Here is a 12,546-nt window from a genome sequence, read left to right on the forward strand (position 1 = left end):
GAACTAATTCAGTAGTGATACTCACTAGACACCATATTGGAAATGAACTATACAACTGGGGGTAGGGAGAAGTTCAGGAGGAAAAAAACGAAGAATATGAGGGTGTGGGTGACACTTTTCAAAAAAATGTACTGCTTACCTGACTTATATAATTGTAACCCCTCTGTATATCACCTTTATAATAACACATTATTTCTATCTGTACAAAGAATATGGTGTTAAGTGGGGACAGTTATGAGTCAAGAGTTTTGTAATTGGCTTGATATTACAAGAGAAAGAACTGAGTAACAATCTGTTTAAGCACTTTTGAGAACATGGATAACTGACAGGATTTAACTGTTTAAGGAAGCATAAATAAGGATAATTTAACATTGTTGTAAAGAATGAGGTAACAAATGAAATTATCCATCAAACTATCTGACACACAGGTGTCCAGAATTTTTGGATGATTTATACATACAAATGATGTCTTCTGAGATTTTGTAAATAACCTTGGATACATAACAATCACCCCCATTCAATGCTTTCCATTAATAAATATTTCAAGTTAATATTTTACAGTAATTTCAGTATCTTCATTTGGGGACTACACTTAGTTTTCTTATCATTAAATTTCACATAACTCTCAATAAAACATTTTAAAAATGGCTTTGTTGACAGTAAGAGACTCAGCAACATTGTACTTACCATGCAGTGGCAGGCACATTGTCTAAGACTCGTGATTTTGATCTGGCAGAAAACATACTGTTCTACAAAGCACAAGGTTTGGCTTTCTCACTTCCCATATAAATACCAGAGCTGCATTTTACAAAGGTTCCTTATTCCAGACTTAATGAGTTAAAATTTGAGGGATGTTTTCCACAAATCTGTGTGTTTAATTCCTTCATTTTGATAATCATCCAGGTTTAGGACCTATTAACCTAAGCAATTACTATGCCTTCTTAAATTTTTTCTCTTCTATAAAATGCAGACATTTTTATTATTCATGTCATGACTTATGAACATTAATCATCCCTGCTTTTCTTTTAAAATGACATTTTAAATAAAAATTCTAATAAAATCAGAGTAGACCATATGGTTTTATAGTATAACAAAATGTATTTTTGTAAAACTTATTATGGATCAGTAATGCACTTAAACATATAAATTTAAAAGATTCTGCATAAAGAACTTACAGATTACATTTACTTAATAACAAAATGTGCAGCTGTTTAATAAGTCTTAAGATTTACAATCTAACTTCCAAAATGAAGACAGCATTACGACAGAAGTATTTATGCGATAGTAAGCAGACTTTTGTGCTAAAAGCAGAACTTAAGCCAAAAACTTCAGGGATAGGGCTTCAAAAGCCATTGACTAGGTAAAGATTTAGTTTATACAAAACAGGAACTTTTGAGTATCACAATTTACACAAATTTTCCTGAATATTAGTAGTATGCTTTTGATATCAGCATATTCCCCATTTGATAATTTAACATCCTATTCATCAATTTTGTAATATCTGGTAATTTGGGCGAGGGGAGAGGAAGGCAATACTGGGTTTTGAACTCAGGGCATGCTTGCTTGCTAGGCCATGCTAGACTGGAGTGCTACCACTTCAGCCGCATTTCTGAGATGTGGTCTGGTTTCTTGCCATTGTCTATTTTAGACTTCACACTATTACTGGAATCACAGGTGTTCCGAAGTCCAAGTTCCCTCCATGGAGATGTAATCTTATACTTTTCTGCCTAAGTTGACCTAGAATCACGGCTATCCCAATCTGTCATAAATGCAGGTAGGTATGTCAGGTACATGTAATGCCCAAAACTGTGTTGAGAAGGGAGTCCCATGAACATTCTGCCAGGGCTGGCTTTGAGCTGAGATGCTTTTGTTCTTAGCCTCCCAGGTAGCTAAGGTAAGTGTGAACCATGAATCATTTGTGCATGGCTCTGGTAAATTTCTCAAATTACCTTGTTCACCTTTCAGATGCTGATCCTGTTATTTTCTTTCTTTTTCCCAGTAAGCCTTGGGAAAGGTAAACACTGACACATACTATGTGATACTTCATTTATTACTAACTCATTAAGTTTTTATTGAAAACCTACTACAGATACAACCCTTTCCTCCAGAAAGCTCACCATTTAAAATATAGGTCAAGTACTCATTCTGAATCACTGGATATGCACAGGTACTGATACCCCTCCGTAAAGCAAATAAAAGCTTTCATTAGCATATCATTCTAATAAAGTTATTTTGAAACTGATAGGTTGACAAGGTTCATGGTTTATTTTCTCTGCTACTTAAGACTATCTAGTATTTTGCTATCTCAGTTTGCTCCAACATGTACTGCAGTTTTGTCAATTGGAAGTTGACAAAAAAACAAAACAAAACAAAGTTGCCTTTTTCTTATGACACTGTGAATTTTCTGTTCCTCTTCATTGTTGCTTCCCTTCTTGCCAAAGCCTGGACACCTTTCTTTCCCTGGCTTCTTATCCCCTTGGATGAGCACATCTTTAAAATGCTGGGTATTCAGTAAGTGTAACTCACTATCATTTCCAATTAGGTCATACTATAAATTTCATAGCATCAATATAACAATACTCTCTAAGTGCCATACAAATACATTATCCTCAAAGGCATTAGTTTTCGTCGTAAGTTATCAAAGGGTGCTGATAAAGAAATGCATAATCCAGCAAAGGATGCCCTTACATTCCCACTTTGACAAATACTAGATAAAGAAATGCATAACCCAGCAAAGGATGTCTTTACATTCCCACTTTGACAAATACTAGATTGGAGAAGTCATTGTTAAAACTATTCAGTATAGGTTTTCAATTTATGTACCCAATGCTTCAATCAAAATACTCAATTTTTGATTTGTTGATACTAAAATTAATGACAGTCAACTAAATAAAAATCGCAACTGATGGAAGATTAACTATTATCTTCACAATAAATATATATAAAAATCAAACTATGTGTGCAAATCAGATGGTAGTAATCAATCATTGTCATCCAAATCCTTTTACTTTTTAAAACCAAGGACAAATAAATAGGTTAAGATTCATTGCATTTTAATTAATTTTAACCCAAGTGCTCTCATCCTCCAGTTGAAGCACAATTTTGGAGAAACCAGTTGCCCCAAATGAACTCCCTACTTGTGTTGTAAGGTCGCAATCAAATGACCTTCTGACCTTCTGGGGTGGTGGTAGCCTCCATCCATAAGCACTCCTCTTCACAGGAAGAGTACAAGCAACAAGAAAGAACCGAGTCGCCTTTCATTGCTTTTTGACTCATGTGTTTTCAGAGTATGTCCAATGCTTGATTTCAATTTTACAATAACAAAATATACCAGTATTTATTCTGAAAGGCAATTGAATGTTCCAAGTAGCAGCTATTAACAATTTCCAACACGATCCCTAGGAATAATTCGAAGTTCTGAGCCATGCTTTAGAAAAACATTTCCTATACAAACAAACAAAACAAAAGTTAGGCATCTAAAACAACAGCAAATTATCTTACAATCCAACAATTAACTGTATATAAAAAATTGTAGTGAAAATTAAAATACAAAGCTCAGTCATTATTAAGACCTAATTCTATACTTCTAGTCTTTTAATGCTAGTAAATGCAATCAATAAAAATATAAGTTAATAAAAACATAAGCTAATTTAACCATTTAATATTTCATTTAATATAAAATAAAATACCAAAAGATAAAAATTTTTAAATTATTGCATGTGACAAAAATTTAGATACCTTCGTCTATTTTGGGTCAACTGCCTTCTGAGATTTTTTTTCATGCCTAATGACATGCAATTCAACTTTGAAAGGCAATGTAAAGGACAACATGCCGGAGTAAGAAGTCATTCAAATTAACATAAATACCCCAAATTTCTAGTATAACATATGAAACATATATCAATTAAGTTTAAAGGTATCTATGTAATAAATTATCTCACTGTTTTCAATAACTGACCATTTTAATGTAATAAAGTTACATACTTAAAATTACTGATTTAATATATCTGTAATTTCAAATAACTGCTCTTTTTTTTCTTTTTTGTCAGTCGTGGGGCTTGAACTCTGGGCTTGGGCGTTGTCCCTGTGCTCTTCAGCTCAAGCTTAGTGCTCTACAGCTTGAGCCATATCGCCACTTCCAGTTTTCTAGTGGTTTTTTGGAGTTAAGAGTCTCAGAGATTTTCCTGCCTGGGCTGGCTTTGAACTATGATCCTCAGATCTCAGCCTCCTAAGTAGCGAGGATTACATGCATGAGCCACCGGTGCTGAGCTAATTGCTCATTTTCAATATGGCTGAGTTCCACCAATGACAGGGTGGGGAAAACCTAGTCTTCAAAATCATTTGGTACATGAGAAAAATACCTATGACACTGTTAGCTGCTGATGGCCGTATGCCTGCATTGATTTTGCATGGCTCATGTGTCATGAATATCTAAAAGGTCCTTGGCAGAGAAAAGATACACATCCCTGGCCTAAAATGACAATATAATTTTAATACAAATGTAATTAGAATATAATAAAGTACTCTTAAGGATGAGGCTCCATTATATTGAATAACATGTATTTTGAAATAGACTATCAGCCCTAAAGGATATATTTTCCCATCATAAAAGAACTTTTAAAGAACTATGACTACTTTGAATAAAGACTTTTATTAAGAGTTCAGTTTTAGCTGCGTGTGGCCTTACCACAAAAATGCTTTACTTGAACTACTTCACACTAATCCCATGAGGTAGCTCAAAATCATTATTCTCACGAAAGCATAATCTTGCCTTTAGACTTTTGCACTACGTAGATTAATGAAACACTTTTAATGCCTAAGTGACCACAAGTCAGGTTTTCTGTTACTTGTAGCCAGAAACATATAAAGGAACAAATATTACTCAGACACATAAGTAAAAGCTGCTGTGTAATTCCTAAATAACAGCTCCAGTTCATGCAAATTAAATATTCAGTATTGACATATATAGCTCCCACTAACTTTATGAGTTTTCAATCTAAGACACTCACCAGCAGTTTGTGCAGGATTTATTCCTATTCCATCTAGAAAATAAGTTATAAAATTGTGTAAGTTATTTCTAAAGCTAAAATGATTTAACAGTAACAAGAAAAGTTTTGTCAAAATATTGTTGCTGTGTGCATAGGTAAAAGTCAAAACAACTTAACCCCTAGAACACAAATGACAATCCTTCAGGCAACTAAAATGTCCAATGGAATTTGTAATTATACATTTATACACATTGTTGGATTAAAGAAGACCAACTCTCATTGCAGTGATCCTTCAAGTTTATAGAAAACAGTTTCTGATCATTTTTCACATGCAGTAAGTCATTTATTTCAAAAAGCTAAAAGCGAACAATCTAAGAGACATAAAATTGTAGAGAAAAACCCCACAAAGTCATTCGACTGACATACTAAGTTTAAAACATTTTCTTAGTTACTCATTAGCGAACCTAAAACTCTCCAGAAAGTAGGCCAAGTAATGTGACAAGTGGAATACTTTAGAGCAGGAAATTCTATCAAAACTGTTACATCATACTACTACTATACCTTAATCTCATCTCCTTTGTCCATTCTACTGCATGTGGTCTACTTACACCCACACATCGATTACTACTTTACAAGCTTACTGCAAAATTTAGTCCTCATTACTTCACTACTTCCTCTTTAGACTCGTTCCACCAAAATTATCGGCAGTCCAAGATATTCAAATTTTTAATTGTATACCTGAGTAATATTGCAAGCCTATCACAGTATTCTCTTTAACTCTGTTCAACTTTGTATACAGCATTTTCTGACTACTTAAGTTAAAAAAAACAAACTTGCTAATTAAATAAAGAAAGCTGCTTTCAGTAATAATATGCCATGAAAACAAGACTGGAATCATAAACTGCCACCTACACTTAAGTCAAAAGGAAACTGAACATTACAATTTATAGACAACAATCTTGACTTAGTGTTTATCATTTATTAATCCTTAGTCAGGAATGATGGTGTATAATATCTCAGATTACTGGGATATTACAGAAACAAGATGGAAGCCAGCCTGGAATAAAATCTAAACGTGGGGATATAGATTAAGGATGAAGTGTTTGCCAGGTTCAACCTCCAGTACTGAGGACAAAAAAACAAAGCTCAATTCTTACCATTTGTAATAATTGCACTTGTGGCTGCAGGAACTTTAAACTGAAAAGGAGAAAAAGAAATACATATGTAAATATAAAGGACAAGCATGACAGATAGAGTGCCTAATATCAATTGTATCATTCTAACATGTGATTTTATAATAAATAACATCAATGAAAAGTGCTACAGTTTCCTTTACCTTTAAAGAATCCTGTACTCTAAATAATGCACATAAATCTATAGGATACCAATGATTGTCAACATCATTATTTTATTTTTTACCTAAAAGGAAAAGCACTGCTAATTGTTAGTCTATGCCTAAACAATGTTTATTCAGACTTAACACATGTCTATTTGTTATATATAATTCTCTTCTATATGCAAAAAAATATAAGCAAAAGACACTGCTAAAATGTCCTTATGGAAATGGCAAGTTCCAAGAAATGTGTTTAAGAGCTCTCTCCAAAAGAATTTCAAATAACAATCAAAACTTCAATGTCTTTCAAAGTTGTTTGATTCAAGAGTTATATTGCAAGGGATGTCAAGATCCCAATTATGTCACTAGAAAAAAAACATACGCTAAGGACCATAATGATTAAGATAACTTTATCTGTGACTTAAATCTAGACTCCTGATTTCTTAAGGCAATTCTGTTTTGACAGGTTGCACAATGCATTTTATGGGATCCCCTCTCACTACTGTCAATAAGTTGGAGCCTTTCCAGATGTGCAGCACCTATGTGTGATGCATAATAACTAGAAAGTACATCAAAACCCTAACCAATTTAGGAAGGCTTGTGAAGGCTGTCAGTTTACTTCCTACCACATGTTCCTTAGAATTTCCTTCAACTTCAAAAAGATGAACTGTGCATTTATATTATAAAGAACCCAACACAGTAACTATGTTATTATAGTTATTAATTATAGCTTTTACATATCTATTTGTTCAATTTGGAATCTGCTATGTTCCAGACTAGGAATGTCAATGTACAAGTGTCTGTGAAACAAACAAACAAAAAAGATAAAACTGTATTCAGATCTTCATGCTACCTCATTCTACTTATTCTTTCTGTCTGAATAGATCAAAGTGGACTAAAATCCAAATACTGTCACTTTGCAATTACTTCTCTAATATCAAGTAACAAATGATGTAATAAATAATGACTAAGAAGAAAATGTTGACAGTGGTTCCTGAAAGCAGTTTACATGTAACCACCAAGTATAATAGGTTGAGTGAGTTCTCATTAATTACTTGCACAGAGGGCAAGTTTGTAAAATGATCTACTTTCTTATTCATCTAGTTATTATAATTACTTTTGTCACCATAAAACTTTCTGAAGATTATGAACTAATACATTTGGACTTGGGTTATTCCAAATCTGTCTAGCACTTTTCACTACACCACAAAAATAACACAAAATCACTTAATCAGATTGTAAGATCAGGCAATAACTTCTCTCCAACAAAGTACTCAGGAAAAGCTGGAAGTTGTACTGTGGTGCTAGTGGTAGAGCATTAGCTTTTAGCACAAAGAGTGCCTAGGCACTGAAATCAAGCCCCAGGACCAGCAAAAAAAAAGAAGGAAAAGAAAGAGAAGGTACAGTAGATAAAGGTATATAATTCAGTCATAAACGGAGCTAGCTGAGCAAGTACAACACCATGGTTTTGATTCTTAGCACTGAAAGAATAAAAAATAGTGAATAAAGAAACTGAGGTATTTCCTCTATGTGTTAGTTAATGACACAACTAAAACAGAAGGCTGAAGTTACATTCTTGGGCTATTCTACCAGATCAAGCTACTCTTCCAAGGGTTGTACAAAATTACTTTAGGACTTGAAGTAACTTCAAATGAAAAATTCCTTTTTATTAAAGAAAAATCCCAACAGCTTAAAAACTAGACAGATTTCAACCCAAATTTTACTGACAGTGCAAATACAAGTTCAAACTGAAAATGTGAAAAATCAAATGAAGATTTTTTGAGAAAATTATAATTCTGGAATGAAAGTAATAAAAATGAACAGATGGAATACATGCTGATATAAGGATGGTTCTTAAAACCTTTGACCACTTTCACCAAAAACTTTCCTTAAAATTTTCAGTGCACTGCCTATAAAATTCAATTGCATTAAATGAATGTGTCAATGTGTTAACTCATTCATTTTATATCTAAAAGTAAGCCTCAACTTTCATTGTACTTACGGCATTTTTTATAGCATAAACCCAATAATGACCCACAGGGAGATGGTGCACATTAAAAAACTTTGAAGTCTACTGCTAAACCTTGGTCCATAAGACTTTGTTACATGGCTACTTACTTCTTCTGCTGCAAACTTTAAGACTGCTGTGAAAGGTGTACTTTCAGGAACACTGAGTCTGCAAGAAGAATTTTAAAAAGAGCCTTTTTGTTTAAAATTTCTTATTTTTTTCTACTTATCTAGACAAAGGTGTCTTCTAGGTTTAAACTGGTTTGATTGCAATACTATATTCATTAACTCTAAAATAATTTTTTTTAAAAACTGTCTTAGTGTAAGTTTCGCAATTTCCACCTGACAACTAACAAGCCATAAAAAAATAAATCTATTATTTTTATTTTATTTTTAACACTTTGATACAAATGATTCTAGCATATATATTGTTTTGTCCAATGAAATGTATTTCCAATTGCTGAATCACTCCTTGGTCCCTAATCCACTTTATTACCTCTAGTTTAAACATTTCCATCCAAAGCAGTAAAGTTATCACTTCCATCTAAGTAGAGGCTACCTGGAGCATCAAATGAGTGCATTCACCCATCACCTCTAAAACAGTAAACCGAACTGATGAAAGTGAAGAAGCTCATGCCAGCAAAGTGAGAATAATGAAGCTCTTTCCCACTATCATCTGCAAGAAAGGGCATAGTATATCGGAAATAAAACTTTTAAGTGGAATGTGTGATTTTACTGACACACTTTTTAAATGACTTAGTCATATGGTCAGTCTACAAAACTTTCCCAACTTAAAAATTGAAAAGTAAATTGGCCTTTTATACCAAGAAAATACTTAAAAGACATAGTAAAAAGTTTCAAACAAACACATGATTCCTAAGGTAACAAAAATCACAGCAAATAGAAAACATAGTATCTTTCAAGTAGGGAAGAGATAGTGGCAAGCTAACATTTCTCTCTATTTGTCATCACAACATTCTCTTTAATGTCTTCCTATCAACTACAATTATGTATCATTTTCAGGAATATGTACAGGTTCTTGATGTAACTGACAGATTTCTGTCAGTTACAGATTTCTAAGAATCATTACATCATCCACAGCATATCATACTGATTTTCTTAGAAAGAACTGTGAATGGATTTCTTTGATGTCACCATTGCACTCCTCCAGAATAGTATTAAAAGGTGAAAATGGTTCTTTTTGTTTCCTTTCTTGTTGGAGGCATAAGCCCCCAATAGATGCTGTTAAAAAATCAAATACATTAGCAATGTGACAGTTTACAAAGAATGCAATAGTCTTTTGCAACCATACCCAACCACACATCCACTAAGTAACACTTATGCCTCCAGTTTCACTTAGCATGTATTAATTAAAACAGCACAATTGTCCAGGAACTCTTACACATATTGACATTGCTCTCTCTTTCCTTTCCCTTCTCCCCTTCTAGAATACATATAGAGTGAGGAATCTGATGCAGATGGAGAAATCAATGTCAGGAATATGACTTCATGCTAATGCTGAGAAGAAAAAAATACGTAGAATCTAGAGCCTAAGTCAAGCAATTGTAAATATGAGGACTAACATTATGCATTTACAGATGTTGTGGTAAATTTATGGAACTAACAATGTAAAGATGAGGAAGGAAAGATTAAAGAACTCTTTTCAGACGGCTTGAGAGTACAGGGCAAGAAAGTTGTGAAAAGTTTGAAATTTAAAAAGTATATATTTTCAAATATTATGTTGGAAAATGAGTCAACTTGAATACCCATAAGCTAAAATACTGTAATTTTCTTTAGGAATACTGTTATGTAGAAAGACCATAGATGGTTTAGAGTGTGTGTACACAGTTGATGTTTCAAGAAACATGTGTATGTGTGTGTGTTTGTGTGTGAACTTCAGAGTTGATGTTTGCAGGAGATTGATTTTAAAAGACTGGCTACTATGGTCTGGCTACTAGGTAAGGAAGAAATTATTGAGTATGTTATTTGGGAGATGAAAGCAACAGATTAAAACACAACATGACAAATTGGTTAAAAGGAGAATTGTAGAAGAAATTTTAGGATAAATCCATAAGAGAGTGACATTTTAGAGATGAAGTCATTACTGGAGATCTTAAGCCCTGAACTGAAACAAGGTATAGAAAGGATAGAGCTGGAAAGCTAAAGGAAACAAAAACTAAAAGCTAAAAGGGTTATGGATATCAGCAGTAATCAGCTGATTTGGATAAGCCATGCTCCTGTTTATATTAATTATGTATTAACGTTTATCGGAGTCTGTCCTTTGCCTGTGCATCATGGGACATCGAGTTGCAATAACCTGAAGAGTGTTTATTTAAAGCCACAGGAAGACCTAGACATATTCAACCATCAATTCAGCTGCTAAAGAATAAGTAAAGGGTCAAGTGCCAGGCTCCTACACTGGAGGCTGAGGTTTGAGGATCATGGTTTGAAGCAAGCCTGGGAAGGAAAGTCTGTGAGACTCATCTCCAGCTAATCATCAAAATGTTGGAAATACAGCTACGGATCTTGTAGTAGGGCACTAGCCTTGAGGAGGTCAGGGAAAAAGCCCAGGGACTGGGTTCAAGGCTCCCCATCCTCCTCCCCCTCCCCCCCCCACAGGGTTATATGGGCAGATGGCCCTATTTCCCCATTTCGTTAAACTCTATTATACAGTCCCAAGTAATATGATTTGAGACTCATTACATTGACATCTACTGTTGAATAACATAAATAACAAAGATTCTTATTTTTTTAAAACCTGTCAGTAGGCCTCACTGGAGGCCAAGGCCAAGTAATTTCAGGGTCTGAACTGGGTAACTTCCCTCAGTTCCTCTAACAGCTGGTCAGCGTGGTGAGAGGCATGAGTATGTATGTATATATACATATATACACACACACATATATATATATATATATATATATATATATATATAAAATCACCAGGAGGCAGGACTGTTGAAGATGACCAGCAAATCATCACAGCTTGGAACTTAAATATCCTCCTGTCCTACCCGCCCACGAGAAGAGCTCTCTGCCCACGGAATGGCTGCAGTCAGAGCCCGGGAACCCGCGAGCCGGGCTCCAGGAAGGGCAGCGCGCGCGGGGCGGGTGCGGGGAGTGGGGTGGGGGAAGCAGGCCGGCCGGCCCCTGGCGACGCCGGCTTGTCCGCGGTGGAAGCCGCCCGCGTCACCGCGCGCTCCGCCCGGCCGGCCCAGCGCGGACCCACACGGTGCCACTCACACTTTGTACGGTAGCCGCGGGTCCGACGTCAACGTGATTTTAAACGAAACCTTCGACCTGAGGAACAGAGGGGATTGCGTTAGGATCCGACAGCAGCAGGAAGCGGGGACTGAAGCAAAGGCCGGGGAGCAGATACTTACATGGTGGAACGGGCCTGGAGAGAGTCCCCGCGCCCAGTTCACCCGGCAGCCCACTTCCTCTGAAGACCGGAAGCGCTTAGGTCCCGCCTCAGCTCAGCTCCACGTCTCCCTCGGCAAAAGCGGGGACCTCGACAACTGCAACTGTCCTCAGCGCTGCCTGAAAACCTGGCCAAGGCACTCGGGCTAGGTGCAGGCTTCTTAGCCATTCACATAGGATTACTTGGATTGGTAGATTATAGAACGAAAGACTTATGATACTGGTGAGATAAATTTCTATATTTATTTGCTTGATATCACATTTTTAATCAGGCACTGAAAGTGTGGGCACAGAGAGTCGAACCTAAGTCCCACTAGCTGGTTGGAGCGGAAGTAAGGGGTGTGGGGCTGGTGGGTGAGGCGCTAGACATACAGGGGGTGGGACTAAGGTGCGTTTGAGGGCAGGACTAGGGGCGGGGCAGGATGGACGCTCTCCAAGGTTGCTAAGGCAACTGCTTACCGACCTGCTTCATAAAGGGGACTTTTAAACCATGCTCTCTCATCATATTTCTTCTGTTTTTTTTTGAACAAGCTAATCCTATTATACCTTTTACGTGGCTGAATTTTCTTTTCTTTCATACTTTATTTTCTAATCCTGACCTATTTAATTTCACTATTAAACACAAATACATTCCCAACTCCTGCTCAGGTCCATAAGCCAAGCAAGATCCCAGTTCCTAAGGGACTTGGTGTGTAGACTCAACTGGAAATCCCACTAGTTTATAGTGTTTTCTAATAGAATTAAAGACGGAGTTCTGGGCTGCCAACTAGCCACATCTACTCAGTTCAATTAAAGTTAGCC

The 12,546-nt window shown here is 35.8% G+C and overlaps 1 protein-coding gene across 1 annotated transcript; it reads right to left on the reverse strand.

The window, feature by feature from the left end:
- Positions 1-1,075: 1,075 nt before the first annotated feature.
- Positions 1,076-11,767, reverse strand: Ufm1 (ubiquitin-fold modifier 1). Its single transcript, XM_013031485.1, has 6 exons — positions 11,709-11,767; positions 11,569-11,625; positions 8,440-8,497; positions 6,146-6,185; positions 5,010-5,042; positions 1,076-3,444 (listed from the first exon to the last, which is right to left on the reverse strand). Coding segments are annotated over exons 1-6 (258 nt in total). The 5' UTR covers positions 11,711-11,767; the 3' UTR covers positions 1,076-3,376.
- Between the last annotated feature and the right edge of the window lie 779 nt (positions 11,768-12,546).

This window comes from Dipodomys ordii, unplaced genomic scaffold, assembly GCF_000151885.1.
Source record: "Dipodomys ordii isolate 6190 unplaced genomic scaffold, Dord_2.0 Scaffold140, whole genome shotgun sequence".
Classification (NCBI taxonomy): domain Eukaryota; kingdom Metazoa; phylum Chordata; class Mammalia; order Rodentia; family Heteromyidae; genus Dipodomys; species Dipodomys ordii.